We start from the raw sequence: 15,694 nt of genomic DNA, 5'->3' as shown, positions 1-15,694 counted from the left end.
ACTGGGAAATTTGATGACGTTTGACTTTGTGAAATAACAGAGATTCTGTAGAAAGACATCCTGTAGCTTCTTCTTGAGTGTATCACAGTGATTATGGTAAAATTTAGTATGTGCAGAGTTAGTAAATCAAACATCTCCAGTGACTTAGATAGGTATTCTTGTATAAAATGGTGAGCAAGAAGGGGGAGGATGCATCTGAGCAGTGACACATCCAAGTCGAAGAGTATATATAACTCGGAGTCCAGATCAGAACATTCAAACTCAGTGCAACCTCTCATTGTACTCAGCTCAGCTCACAACTCTTGTCAACATGTCCAGCAACTGCTGCTCTGGAAACTTCTCCTCCACCTCTCTTGAAGGCTGCCCAGCATCCTCATGTGGTTCTTCCTATCCCAACAACCTGGTCTACAGCACGGATCTCTGCTCTCCCAGCACCTGCCAGCTGGGTTCCTCTCTCTCCACTGGCTGTCAGGACACTTGCTCTAAACCCATCAGATGTCAGTCTTCCTGTGTGGGGTATAGTCCTTGCCAGACCTCCTGCTATCGTCTAAGACCCTCCATCCTCTGCAGGCCCTGTCAGCCATCTTGCTACCGCCCAAGGCCCTCCACCTTCTGCAGGCCCTGTCAGCCATCTTGCTACCGCCCAAGGCCCTCCACCTTCTGCAGGCCCTGTCAGCCATCTTGCTACCGCCCAAGGCCCTCCACCTTCTGCAGGCCCTGCCAGACAACATATTCTGGGTCTCTGGGCTGTGGGTCCAGCAGCAGTTGTTTCCTGGGTTATGGATCCAGAAGCTGCTACTCACTTGGAAGTAGGTCTAGTGATTTCAGACCGCTTGGTTATAAAGCCTGTGACTTTCCTTCCCTGAGCTATAGATCCAGATTTTGCTGCCCTACCTATCTGGTTTCTGGAAGCTGCCAGTCTTCTTGTTACAGACCAAGCTGTAAGCAAACCTTCTGTAGATCAACCTGCTGAGGTCTTTGACCTTTTAAGTCAAGCAGTTCAGCCTTCGTCATAGGCTTTTCAGCAATGTTAACAAATTTCTTTCACAACCAACTCCAAACCTTTCTTTTAAGACAAACTAATTGTTTTAGACAGTAAAACTAATGAACACAATATGGTGTCCAATGGGATTTTGTAACCATTTATTCAGAATTATATAAATTGTTCTAACAAAATGTTCAAATATTCAGATTTGTTTTTACCCAATAAACTCATTCATTCTTGCATCAGGTACAATTTCATTGTTCTTTATTATTTACAAATTTTTATAGCTGTCCTACTTTCAGGATGTAAGACCATCACTGTTAATTCCCTAAGGAGTATGGCTTTCTTTCTCAAGGAAGTAGGTGTTTCCATTGTATAGGGGCTGGGCGGTAGTGCAGCAGGTTAAGCACACATGGTGCAAAGTGCAAGGACCCGGGTAAAGATCCCGGTTCGAGCCCCGGCTCCCCACCTGCAGGGGAGTCGTTTCACAAGCGATGAAGCAGGTCTGCAGGTGTCTATCTTTCTCTCCCCCTCTCTGTCTTCCCCTCCTCTCTCCATTTCTTTCTGTCCTATCCAACAACAACGACATCAGTAACAACAATAACAACCACAACAAGGGCAACAAAAATGGGAAAAATAACCTCCAGAAGCAGTGGATTCGTAGTGCTGACATGGAGCCTCAGTGATAACTCTGTAAGAAAAAAAAAAGGATAATAGGTATACAGTAGGTATACATATATTCAACCATGAAGATGGAGGAATAATTAATGGTGTTACTGGCGATTGCTCTATGATGGAGGTACTCTGTGCTTTTCATCAGAACAATTTACAATAGCCACCATAACTGACTTTGAATTGATGTATTCCATTCAACACTGAATTCAAATTCAGCCAGAAGCCCACTAGGGGAAGAAAAAAAATCACTCCTTTTTAGTCTGATACATTGGCATGAAAGTTGAAAATAAAGATTAAGCTGGTGAGAAAGCTCAGCTGGATAGTTTGCTTCTTTGACAGATGCATGACTTGGATTTGAGACTCACCCCCACTGAATTAAAGGATGTTTCTATGCTGTGGTCTCCTCTTTTTTCTTTGATTTTATCTTGGCTTTTCTGCCTATAAAAAAAGAAGTGTCTAGTGTTTAGAATAGGCTTTATCTTTAAATATAGTGGACAATAGTGATATATGAGTTGACACGCTGGAAGAGGACTCTCCTTGCAATCATGAGGCCTGGGTTTGATTCTGAACACTGTATTTGGTAAACCCTGCCCTGATTTCTTTCTCATGAAATACATTAAAAAAAAAAAAAGCACATCACAAATGGATCACCCTTTGTATATGTGTGTATGAAAGAGAAGCGGTCATAAAGTTTGCAACTATGAAGTATATAAAGAGTAATAGGAAGGGAAATTTTGTTTTATTTAGAAGAAATATTCATTTGTGACATTTAAATTACCGAGCTAGAGACCCAGAGGTAAAAGATTTCCATTTAGGAGACTGAGTTCCTCAACAAAGAGACAATGATTAATCCTCTTTTAGTAATATCTGTTTGAATTAGGGAAGATAATATTACTCTTAATATTCTGAACTGAAATCTAGTTTATTCTGGCCTGGGCTATGTCTGTCTGACTACTTTCCCTGGGCTTCACTGCCCAACTGTGATGGCGAGACAACAGCAAGTCCTTGTAAGCTATCATTCATATTTGAGATGTTATATGCTGTCATTATTTATAGCTTGCTTATGTTATTTGCTTCAGAAGATAGATGTAGTGTCAGAATCTGGCTAAAACATTTTATAACATGTTTAGTGATAGTATCCCATGAGAGTATTAACTATGAGCTTTGAGTTCATTGATGTGTATTTTCTGACATTTTTTTTTGTTAGATTTTAATTTTCCTAATTGAAACTGAGGTTAAAAAGTGTCGCCTCCTTCTCATAGTCTTCTCTTACATGCTATGGACTGAAATACAAAAGCAGATGCTCTGTGAGCAAAACGTTCCCAAAGAGACAGAAAACAGAAGCAAAGCGAAGAGACATAAATAATCTCTTAGCAACCAGAGTATTGCCCATCATCACATATGCCAGTTTTATTAGTCTCTCATGTGCTTTGATTATAGGAACCATTAAAATTTTCTGTTGTTTAATGTAATTAAAATAATTAATATAAGTTTTGTCAGTCACATCCAAAGAGCTTTAATTAACATAAATATGTCATCTAAGTACATAGGTATTCATTTAGTTGGTTTTAAATGACAAGACAAAATTTTATGAATATAACAAAAAGGTTTTTAAATCTGAATTATTGCTGAGGGTGGACAACAGTAAGTGTTCTTTGAAAAGTGTGGAATGAAATTCCGAGGAGCTTGGTCACCAGTAAAATACAAAATTGTATGCATGAAGTCACAAGTTCAATCCCTAGCACCACTACATACCAGAGCTAAGAGGCACTCTGGTCTTTACCTCATAAAAATTAAATATGTAATACTTAAAAAGAGGAAAGTACAGAGTTGGTAATATTCCACTCAGTAAACTATTTGGGGAAAGAAACTCAAAGGGGTCTCAGTGAATTCACCAATGAGAAAATTCTATAACTCGAATCACCTACATTCATGCCGGATGATTAGCAGACCCTACAAGGAGAACAGAGAAAAGATTCAAAATGAGAGAAACCCCAAGACAAGGTAGTCAGTGATATAGAGTAAATAGAGCTTCCAGTAGATAGAGCTTCCAGGGTGAAGAATTTCCCTTAGTTAATCTAATCTCTGAGGTGAGAGATGAAATTTTTAAAAATTTTTTACAGGGTAGCAAATGGGCAAGAGGAAAAAATATATATTTTATTATCTCCAATCTTTGAAATTTTTAAAAATATAATGTGGATGTTCAGATTTTTGGAAATACACATAATGGATGTCCATCTTTCTTTACATAAAATGATCTTTCTTAGGGTTTTGTCACTATCATTCCCAGTAATTTGTTCCGTGTCTCTCATTCTTTGTCACTTTTTTCTTTGGTTTTCTCTATATTTTCTTTATGTTTTTCTATGACATCTCCCTCTTCTTTCTATCACCTTGTTGTTCTCCATATCAACACTCTATTGTCATAATTTCCTGTTACCATTATTATAATTATTATTACTTTTACCAGGGATTCATTGCTACAAGCTGGGTTTTCAGATAGAAAAAAAGAGATAGAGGGAGGAAGGGAAAGATACTACAGCACTGAAACTCTCCAGCACTGTGGGAACCTGGTTTGAACATGGGGCATGTGCATGGTACAAAGTAGGTACAGTATCCTGCTGAACTATTTTGTAGGCCCTGCTGTTGCTTTTTGGATCCCAGATAAACACTGGGTTCGAGACTAAGTTGGATTATGCACATAATGGAGAATTTTGAAAAAAGGAAGAAGAAAGTTTGGGAAGAGTTTGCGAAGAGGGAAGGCTGGAGGTTAAGGTTAGGACAGAGTTAGGGTTAGGGATCAAACTAAGTATGAAGAGGCCATTTCCCTTTCATCTCAGTGTAATCATTTCTTAAAATAAGTAACTAACTAACTAACTAAATAAATAAATAAACAAATAGAATATATTAACCTGTAAGGAGTTAGGTCATGTAAGTGAGAGACATCCCCTACCCCCCAATCATTTATTAGTGTGAAGATAGGTTTAAGGAGAAACACTCAAAAGAAATAAAATAATATAGAGGCATATTTGATTGGAATAATGTGACCCGGACTTTAGGAACGAACACTATAACTACTTAGTTTTAAAACATAGTATCTGCAAAGAAGATATTTAAGAAGTATCTTAAGAGGAAGCTTAAAAGGACGAATTGTTGAAGGCAGAATTAGGTGCAGATATAGCATGCACACAGACTAGGTTCATGATTTCCCATGGTTCATGATTTTCATGGTTCATGATTTCCCATGCACACAGACCTGGTTCAAGTCCTGGAAGATTTCAAAGCAGGTATTGTATCACTGAAAGAAGTTATAGTACTGGGAGTTGGGCAGTAGTGTAGTGGGTTAAGCACACGTAGCACAAAGTGCAAAGACCAGAGGAAGAAGGATCCTGGGTTGGGCCCCTGGCTCCCCATCTGCAGCGGAGTCACTTCACAAGTTGTGAAGCAGGTCTGCAGGTGTCTTTCTTTCCCCCTCTCTACCACCCCTCCTCTCTCCATTTCTCTCTGTCCTATCCAGCAACAACGACATCCGTAACAACAACAATCATAACTGCAACAATGAAACAAAAAGGAATAAGTAAATAAATATTTTAAAAATTAGAAAAGAAGTTATAGTACTCTGGTATGTATGTATATATGTATCATCTATCTATCTATCTGTTACTTATCATCTATCTCTGTATATTTAAATGAAAAGGTAGCTCATAGTGATGAAATTGAGTATGTATGAGGTCCCAAATTGGCAAAAGATAAAAATAAGTAAAAAGAAAATAATAAAATAACAATGGTCTGCTGATGCATTCTATAGGTCTAGTAGCAGTGAAAGGAACATTATTAACTAAGGTAACGTCTGAGATTTGTGTCTGGTATGACATGATATCAATAGTTAAAAATAAAAGACTTCTCATGCAATATGTAGGGATAGTTATTTGGCTTCCCCCATGTCATTCTTTTATAGAAAAACTAATGTGCTTATTTAGGTGACTCGATAACTAATGTGCTTTATTCTGCTACAATTAGCAGTCTAATAAAATGTTGACACACAGGGCAGAGCTGAAGCATGCAGACTATAACTTGAGAGACATTGCATTCAGTTTTAAGGGAATGTGTGTTCACATTCAAGTTCAAAACACTTTGCCCAGCTACTCATCTGGAAGTCCTCGCTCTCATTCTGCTTTACATACCATAGTGTGGGAATTCCCTTTACTTCCTCTTAGGGATCTTTTCATTCCTGGGTGTTCCGCCTTGAGGGTTCTCATCCCTTCAATTGGGTTTACTGCAGCTTCAGATTTTCAAGAGGTTTCTCCTTTCAGGATTGTGCAAGGCATAGCTTCCCTCCACGTCCTTAAATGTTGCATCTAATCACCTAGCTTGCTTTGCCCTAGTCTAATCACCTAATAACTGCATTTCCCTATCAAACAAGGACTGCTGTCACCTGTCATCCTCTCCAGATTGTTGACATGGACTCTTTGCTCTGATGATACAATAGTTCCTTCCCTTTCTTTCTCCCTTCCTTCCTTCCTTCCTTCCTTCCTCCCCCTTTTTTTCTCCCTCTTCTTTCTTCCTTTGTCTCCCTCTTTCTTTCTTAATTTCTCCATATAATTCCCACCACCAGGAGTCCGTGTCCATTCCTCTCCCTTGAAAGCTTTCCTGTTCTTTGTCCCTCTGGGAGTATGGACCCAGGATTATTATGGGAGGGGGGGGGCAAGATGGAAGGTCTCTCTTTTTTTCTTTTTCTGGGTTGTGAACCTCTTTTCTTTTATCCAACCTACTTTCTTCTAGTGTATATATTTTTGTCAATGATTCTTTGGATGTAAGATTATTTATCAGATTGTTGGAAAGGAATAATTTATATCATTTTTCAATTTCCTACAGTGTAAAGAATTAACAGTTGAAACACAATGAAAATAGTAGTGAACCAGGTAGAGTACATAGCAATTTATCTTATGTATCCTATTTCAAACCCTCATGCTATTGATTGTTTTACTGATAACAGTATTAAAACCAGTGTTATAAAACACAGTAATATGTGAATTATAGTAGAATGAATATTTTCTCTTGAATATAGAAACTTAAAAGAGAAAGAAGTAAACAGACTCAGAGAAACAAATAAGCTTCTCTACCTTACGAAGGTAGAGTTTTCTGGAGACAATATGTCCACTTATTACTTGAGGGCAAAGATTGCTGCATAGAGAGGAGATGTTTCTTCATGTCATTGTAGGATCCTGTCCATCCACCCCCTCATCCCAAATGTCCCACTGCAATTTAACATCATTACTTAGAAATAGCAAGCTCCTCACCTTTCTAAGAGCTCAGGTCTAATTGAACTAAGTAATAGAAATGTAAATATCATAGGGCAGAATATATATTTCCTAATTTCAATGAATTACCCTTTTAATTTTATCTTAACATTTCCAACATTGAATTTGTAATTGTTGAGGATGCAATCTACATCTGAATTGTCATTGCAGTGGTTACAGTCTCATAGAAGAAACAAAATTACACGTTAGATTACAGATGCACATATGCTTGAGTGGATGCATCTTTAATCTGGAATAAGAAATACAGTTTATGTTCTAGCCATAAGTATTATACTAATGTCACCACTGTGAAGAATTTCAAGAGACTCTAGGTATTATTTTTGCTACTTCTTGTGATATATATATATATATATATATATATCACACATATATATGTATATATATTGGGATATGTATAATATAAATTAAATTGAGAGAAGTTAGCCATCTGTTGAGGACATAAATAAACTATTAATAAAGCAGTTTATAATCAGAACTTCTATAAATTTTTTTATAGATAAAGTAAAGTTTTTGGTTAAACAATGACAAGAGGTAGCTACTGATGTATGGGAAGTATTATTCTTTTTTATTTCTTTATTTAATTTTTTAAATTTATTTATTTTAAAAAAAGGAAACACTGACAAGACCATAGGATAAGAGGGGTACAATTCCCACCACCAGAACTCCGTATCCCATCTCTTCCCCTAATAGCTTTCCTATTCTTTATCCCTCTAGGAGTATGGACCCGAGGTCATTGTGGGATGCAGAAAGTGGAAGGTTTGGCTTCTGTAATGGCTTCACTGCTGAACATGGGCTTTGACAGGTTGATACTTACCGCCAGCCTGTCTCTCTCTTTCCCTAGTGGAGGGCGCTGAGGAAGCAGAGCTCCAAGACACATTGGTGGGATTGTCTGCCCTGGGAAGTCCAGTTGGTATCATGGTAGCATGCCAGGAGCCAAGGCCTTAGCTAAGACTCTCATATAGCTGGTGAGAGGACATTCCGACCATTGGAACTGAGATTACCATCTAGCGTTTGGAAAGTCGTTCACCCACCTCCCTCCCCCACTACCTTAGCAGAACTTCCTCATTGTGTGTGCATATATTGCGGCTGCAAAATAAAAATTTCAGAGCTTGATCAGACCTCCTGTCTTGCTCTCGTTCTTCGTGTCTCTTGTCCTTTCCATTCTCTCACCCCCTACCCTAGGTTTCCGTCGATAACCCCTCAGGCCGGGGCAGTAGCATCTGGAACCTGGTGGTTGAAAAAGAGTTAAGATATAAAGCCATACAGATTGTTGATTAATCATGAACCTAAAGGCTGGAATATTGCAGATGAAGATACATGTACTTTTATCTCCGCATAGTCCTTACCAGCACTACACATCCTTACAAATTTTATTAATTAATTTATTTTACACCCACGGTTACTGCTGGGGATTGTTGTCTGTACAGCAGCTCCACCACTCCCAGTGGCATTTCCCTTTCCTTTTTCTTTCTTTTCTTATACAGGCAGAGGAAACTATAGAAGCAGAGAAGAGCAGAGACTGGGAGAGAGACAGAAAGACACTTGCAGCAGTACTTCACTGTTCATGATGCTTTTCCTCTGTAAGTAGGGATATGGGGTTTGAACCCGAGTCCTTGTGCATGACAATATGTGAATTCTGGGTGTACCACCAGCTGGCTACCTTCCATACACTTGTATCTCTAACACATGTCCATTTCAGAAATCGCAAGATTCTCCAATGACCTCTACACTGCATTCTGATAAAGTCAATCCCTGCACTCTAATTCTAAAGTTAAGTCCCACTGTTTACTTATTATAATTATAATTTTATATCACATCAATATTTTAGGCATAATTTTTCACTTATATGATCAACAATGGACTAAGGAGTTGATCAAATAACCAAGTCAATCAGGTTTATTTTTTTCCCCTTTTACAGTTTTTAAACATGTCTAGACGTATTTGGAAACTTCCAAAGAAGGGTAGGGGAGGAAGGTTATAATTTTTGACATGGAAAGAGAGGTCTTTCCATGACATTGGTTAGACAAAAAATAGATTTCCCAGTTTCTTTGACAGAGATAATATCTAACTTTGTAAAATTATTCTATTTGTTTTATTCTTTAGTGAGGAAGAGAGAGGGTGGGGGGAGACTAGAGCACTGCTCAGCTCTGGTTTATGGTAGTGCTGGGGACTGAACCTGGGACCTCTAAGGCTCAGGAATGAAAGTCATTGCAGAACAATTATGCTGCATTCCCAGATCAACACTACATTTTAAAAAAGAAAAAAAAATGAGGGAATCGGGTGGTAGCACAGCGGGTTAAGTGCAGGTGGCGCAAAGCACAAGGACCGGTGTAAGGATCTGGGTTAGAGCCCCCTGGCTCCTCACTTGCAGGGGAGTCGCTTCACAGGCAGTAAAACAGGCCTGCAGGTATCTATCTTTCTCTCCCCCTCTCTGTCTTCCCCTCCTCTCTCCATTTCTCTCTGTCCTATCCAACAATGAAGACATCAATAACAATAAAACAAAAAAGGGCAACAAAAGGGAATAAGTAAATAAATAAATATAAAAATATTTTTAAAAATGAAATAAACTTTAGGTAAACTCCTTGTTCTAAGTAATAAGTTACCTCCCTTATATTTCAGGGGATTTTTGCAAAAGAAAAGTACCTAACGCTGTCTTTGATATAGATCCTCTTTTGGCACTTTACCAGCAAAATAACCTAGTTATATAATTGGAGGGAAACCTATTATCATTGTTTTAAAAATAAATGCTCAGTGGCTGATTCTGTATTATTTATTTATGTAGTTAGCTATTTTTATAAAAAGGCAATAATGATAAAATCATTGGATAAGAGGGGCACAACTTCGCACAATTACCACCACCAGAGCTCTGTATCCCATCTCCTCCCCTGATAGCTTTCCTATTCTTTACCCCTCTGGGATATGGACCCAGGGTCATTGTGGGATGCAGAAGGTGGAAGGTCTGGCTTCTGCAATTGCTTCCCTGCTGAACGTGGTCATTGACAGGTGGATCCATATTCCCAGCCTGACTCTCTCTTTCCCTAGTGGAGCAGGGCTCTGGAGAAGCGGAGCTCCAGGACACATTGGTGTGGTTCGTCTGTCTGGGGAAGTCTGATTCTGTATTTTAAACAGCTAACTCTTCCCACTGGACAAATTACCATGGAGACTACTGCCTTGACTCTAAAATTGATTTCAGGGGACTTCACTTTCTGTGTCCCACAGACCCTGCAAGGTGAGGAGGTGTTATTGAATACTCATCTTGTCTCGCTTATAAGCCAAATCTGAAAAATGTGTTAGCTTCCACAATTTCAAGGTGATTTCTACAGTCTATTACTGCACTTGCTAGCTAAAGCAAGAAAAACAAAGCTCAGTCAAAGCACATTTAGTGTTGTCTTCTGCAGTTGCAAATTTCATTCCAGGAGAATGATGTGGAAACGTTCTCTTAATCTGTTGTCAACACAGGGAGAGGAATGTTTTGTATGGCAAGTCTCTGATCCTGAGGTAGACTGAGTTCAGCAAGTTTTCCAACTGCCAATTCTGGGCAGGAAAGGAATGTGGTTGTGAATTCTAGAATGACTTACATTTGAGTTTCCTACTTTCTGTTACCTTGTGATTTAGCAATTTGTCTGGGAATTTCCCTGTCCCTCCCTACCTCCATTGTTTATCAGACAGATCTGTTTAAATCTATTTCATAGGAGACTGAGTGAGAGAAGTCAGAGTATGCCACTGATATGTGTGGCCTAGTGTATTAAACCATGGGTTCTCCAGCATCAATAAGCAAATCCCTTACTTGACCAGCTGAGCTATTTACTAGCTTCTTCTTTTTTTTTTAATTTGTGAATTCACTTTAAAATTTAATTTTAATCCATTCTTAATTCAATTTTCATGATTTTAATGAAGTGAAATTGCAATTGAGCTTTGAGGAAAGTTTAGGCATGCATCCCTCAAAAATATAAGTTTTTGTCACCACAAAACTCCAATTTTAATCTTCACCGTACGACTGGACTATTTTATCTGATTTATACTTCTCTCTTTCATCTTGGTAACAGTCAGTTTATCATTGCTTTTTTAAAACATATACTACCCATAATATTTTTTTTAATGAGAGAAAAGGACAAAGGAGAGAGATACAGAGATAAAGAGATACAGAGAGACTGCTCAGCTCTGGATTATGGAATTGAATTTAGCACCTGGAGCCTCAGGCATGAGAGTCTTTTTACATAACCATTATGCTACCCACCCCTAGCATGTCAATTTGTTTGCTTATTTATTTATTTATTTATTTATTTATTTATTTATTTTGCCTCCAGGGTTATTGCTGGGGCTCGGTGCCTGCACTATGAATCCACTGCTCCTGGAGGCCATTTTCTCCCTTTTGTTGCCCTTGTTGCTGTGCTTGTTGTAGTTGTTATTGTTGTCATAGCTGTTGTTGGATAGGACAGAGAGAAATGGAGAGAGGAGGGGAAGACAGAGAGGGGGAGAGAAAGACAGACTCCTGCAGACCTGTTTCACCACCTGTGAAGTGACTCCCTGCAAGTGGGGGGCTCGAACCTGGATGCTTAGCCGGCCCTTGCGCTTTGCGCCACGTGCACTTAACCTGCTGTGCTACCACCAGACTCCCTGTTTGCTTATTTATTTTTTTTAACACTAAGACTTAGTGCATTTTTATTGCCAAATGGGAAAAGCTAGACTGTTCATACCATCATTTTACCCCCAGTATATGCTTTTATAGTTCAAAAGTTTTGGTCCCTATTTTATTCCCACCTCCAGAGGGTTTTAAGAGCTAAAGAGTTTAGGAATGGGGTGGGAGGTGAGGGGGTAGTGGTAATGGGGTACATAATGGTTATGCAAAAAGACTCTCATGCTTGAGGCACCAAAGTTCCAGGTTCAATCAATGAGTGCTGAGCAGTGCTCTGGAAAAAAAAAAAGGAAAACTTTAGGAATGAAACTTTGCCTCATCTGCATTATGTATTCTGTCCTCAGCACTTGTTGACTTTATAGTGAGGTTTAGCCACATAGGAAGTAGGACTAGATAATGAGATGCGAAGTACAGGTGGACTTAATCTCACTTTATGGTAGTAGAAACTTTTTTGTTGAAAAATACATTTATTTCTTCATTTAAAGTGCAATGGGAGGATTGGCAAAAATGACAAAATAGCTCTCTTGGATAGGGTGCAGTTTTGTCAGGTGTGTGGCCTGGGCTTAAGACTGGTTCCCACATTTAAGGGAATTTAAACACTACCTTTGTTTCTCTCTCTCTCCCTCTCTCTCTCTCTCTCTCTCCCCCTCTCCATTTCCATCTCCATCTTCCTCTCTCTCTCCCCCTTTCTTCCCCTGCCTCTATGTCTCTGTCTTAAAATATCAACCCAGAGTCATGAGTCCACAGAGATAAGAAAGAAAGAAAGAAAGAAAGAAAGAAAGAAAGAAAGAAAGAAAGAAAGAGAGAGAGAAAGAAAGAGAAAAAAAAAGAGAGGGGCCTGACCACTGCTCAACCACATAATTGAGGGAGATTCTAGCAATTGAACTCTCACACTCAGGGTTTCACACACTTATATAAAACACATAGGTCTGTTGAGTCACTTCATGAGCCACATAGGTTCTAACAATAATTGTGGGTTAGGGAGAAGCATAATGGTTATGCAAAAATGCTCTAGTACCTGGGGCTCTAAAGCCCCAGATTCAATCCTTAATAGCGCCATAAACCAGAGATGAGCAGTGCTCTGGTCTCTCTCTTTCTCTCATTAAATAAATAATGAATAAAATATTTTAAATGATTTTAACACATCACTCACTATCTTTTGTCTATAAATGAAAGTGTTTTGAATATGCACACAGACATATGAAATGTATATTTGAGAATAGAAGCTTGGTGTGGGGGATAGAACCTAGGACTGTGGAGCTTGAGGGCATGAGAATCTCTTTTGATAACCCTTATGCTATCTACCCTCATCCCTTCATGTTAATTTCTTTTCAGCAAGCAGGAAGGAGGTCAAATAGACCTTGTTCTGTACTGTTGAGAGTCCACAGTGTATGCAGAGAGAATTGTTATTCACACATATGCATAATTACTGTTCTTTCATATACAAGGCAAAGGAATGCTGTATTACAATGTCAATAAGACTGAGAATAAAGGAACATTTGCCTGCAAGCTGCAGGAACTATGTGGAAACAATACATTCCAACAAGCTCTAGCCTACTAATAGAAAAGTTGTCACTGAATATCTGGAGGTCTCTGGAAAGTGTGGACTATTAGAAATAATTCCCTCATTGAGAACTTCAACTAGGACTTCCTTGGGCAGTGTAGGTAGAATCAGTGCAGTTCAGGACCCTTAAAATATCAGAGGAGGAGGTAACTTCATCGTTTTTTAACAGCTGAGTCAGATGGATCTTCAAAGTACTATGTTACATGAGATAAGTCAAATAAAAGAGTGAATATTGAATGATCTCATTCATAGGTGGAACGTAAGAAACAAGGACAGAAAGGAGAAATGTATAGTTAAATTTGAACTGGGTTTGATGTATTGCATAAAAGCAAAGGATACTGGTTAAGAAAGGAAGGGAGGTAGCTTGGGGGGAGTTTCTTTGGGGTCTTGGTGTGTGTGGTGGAAGTAGCTAAGTTTCACAGACAACTGCTGCAGGAAGATGGGAAATTGTACCCATGTGCCAACAACTGCTCTGTAAACCATTATTCCTCCAATAAAATTATAGAAAAAAGTCAGTGAAGGGTCAGAAGATAGCTTATACTGCAGGACAAGTATTATGCCTATGGTGCTCATCTGACTCCTAACACTACATGGAAAACACCTTATGAAAACTCCAGTGTTGTGATACCTTCCTCTCTCTCTCTTTCTCCAGTTACTTTACCCAGCAGCCATTTTTCCTTCCTTCCTTCCTTCCTTCCTTCCTTCCTTCCTTCCTTCCTTCCTTCCTTCCTTCCTTCCTTTTAAATTATTATTTAAAAGGGTGCAGAGAGAAGATGGGGAGATAGAGAGTAGGCAAGATAGAGAGATACCTGCAGACCTGTTTCACTGGTCATGAAGTGGACCAACACAGGTGGGAATCAGCAGCTCCAGCCTGGATCCTTGTGCTGGTCTTTGTGTTAGGTTCGGTAATCCAAGAAATTCACAAAGAGACCAGGGTGATGTAAAGACAAAGAGCTTTATTTACTAGCCCAGGATAGGGGCTAGGGCCAAGACCCCACAGCTGTATTGGGTGCTTGACCCCCTATCTAAGTCTTACTAGGGATTATATACAATTCAGAATACATGGCTTATGTGACAAAACACAAGACAGTGTTACAATTATGGTTATCTATTAGATATGTATGGGGGAAGTGAGGGTTCTTTTTACAGCCCTGTGGTTATCTTCTTTTCCTGCCCCCAGAGGTGTCTTCCTTTGTTATGAACCCTCACAGTGCCTCCAGCCAGAGATATCTTCCTTTGTTATGACCTCTCACCTCACCTCAGGGGTCTGCATCTACAGTTTGCCTTCAGGTTGTTGGAGTCCAGACCTGCCTATATTTTAATTACCAATTTACATTTATTAATTCTAGCTCAATTTCCACATTTGCACTTAGCACTTAGTATTATGTGAGCTCAACTGGGTGTGCCACCTTCCCCCGCCCCCGCCATATCTTCTTTATTAAATACACAGATTTAAAAGTTATCACCCAAGTGGTGAAGTTGCACAAGTCCTCAGTGCTGAAAAAGAAGTAAGTAAGTAAATAAATAAATAAACAAATAAAGCTGCAGGATTTAGAACTGTCTTATTTGTTAACCCACCCACACTCCAAAGTCTGCTCATGGAACGAAATCATTTGGTCCTTGAAATGAGATACTTGGGCTTTCCACTTCAGTCATTCCAAGTACAAGATAGTCTGTCTGAACACACATGCTTTTAATTTATTTCTTTGAATACTTAAGCATCTAGATAATAAAACATTTTTATTTGCACATTAGTCTGTCTGCTGTGAGGGAGAACCTGTTGAAACCAGTTAAATATTTGACTTCTACAATAACGCTACAATATTTGAATCCCCAGTTCCAGCACTTATTGGCTATTGGTTTTGTACATATTATAGTAACTCTGAGAAATTCAATTTCCTTTAATGCAAAAGAGAGATAATGATGGTGTTTATATCACAGAGCTAGGATGAGGAGCAAATAAGATATGTGAAGCAACTGGAAGTGTTTCTTGAATATAGAAAACACTCCATAAACGTTAACAATTATTAAGCTGTAAATGTATGCAACTAATGTAAAAAGCCCAAGGGTCTCTTGACCAATTCTCTGATTGCAGAAGCTGTGAATTTTATGTTCTTTTATATAGTGTAAAACCAAGTATTTATCTTTTCCATTTGAAACATTGAAAATATTTACTAAATTATATAAGTGTGCTTTGTTCTCTGATGAACATCATATATCTATTAATAAACAAGCTTTCCTCTACACCCTTTATAATAGTTTTCTTTTTAACCTGGCTGCAAATGTTGGACTGCAAATCTAAGGAAGCACCAAAAGACTGGGGTGATGTAAAAGCAAAGAGCCTTTATTGAATTTCTAGCCAGCTAGGGCCCAATTACCAAGGGGCTGACACACCAGCTCTCCTGTACCCAAGTCCTACTAGGATATATGTACATTTCAGATTACAGACTACGTGACAGGGTTCAGCTACACAATGTCAGTTTTACAACAGTAGTTATCTATAGTCCCCAGGTGCA

The 15,694-nt window shown here is 38.8% G+C and overlaps 1 protein-coding gene across 1 annotated transcript; it reads left to right on the top strand.

The window, feature by feature from the left end:
- Positions 1-247: 247 nt before the first annotated feature.
- Positions 248-1,237, top strand: LOC103118343 (keratin-associated protein 13-2). The gene has a single exon (XM_060197030.1). It carries the CDS (start codon positions 311-313, stop codon positions 971-973), a length of 663 nt encoding a protein of 220 aa, XP_060053013.1. The 5' UTR covers positions 248-310; the 3' UTR covers positions 974-1,237.
- Positions 1,238-15,694: the final 14,457 nt, after the last annotated feature.

The sequence above is a fragment of the Erinaceus europaeus genome, chromosome 9 (assembly GCF_950295315.1).
Source record: "Erinaceus europaeus chromosome 9, mEriEur2.1, whole genome shotgun sequence".
NCBI lineage: Eukaryota > Metazoa > Chordata > Mammalia > Eulipotyphla > Erinaceidae > Erinaceus > Erinaceus europaeus.
This window is presented reverse-complemented; position numbering and strand designations above follow the sequence as displayed.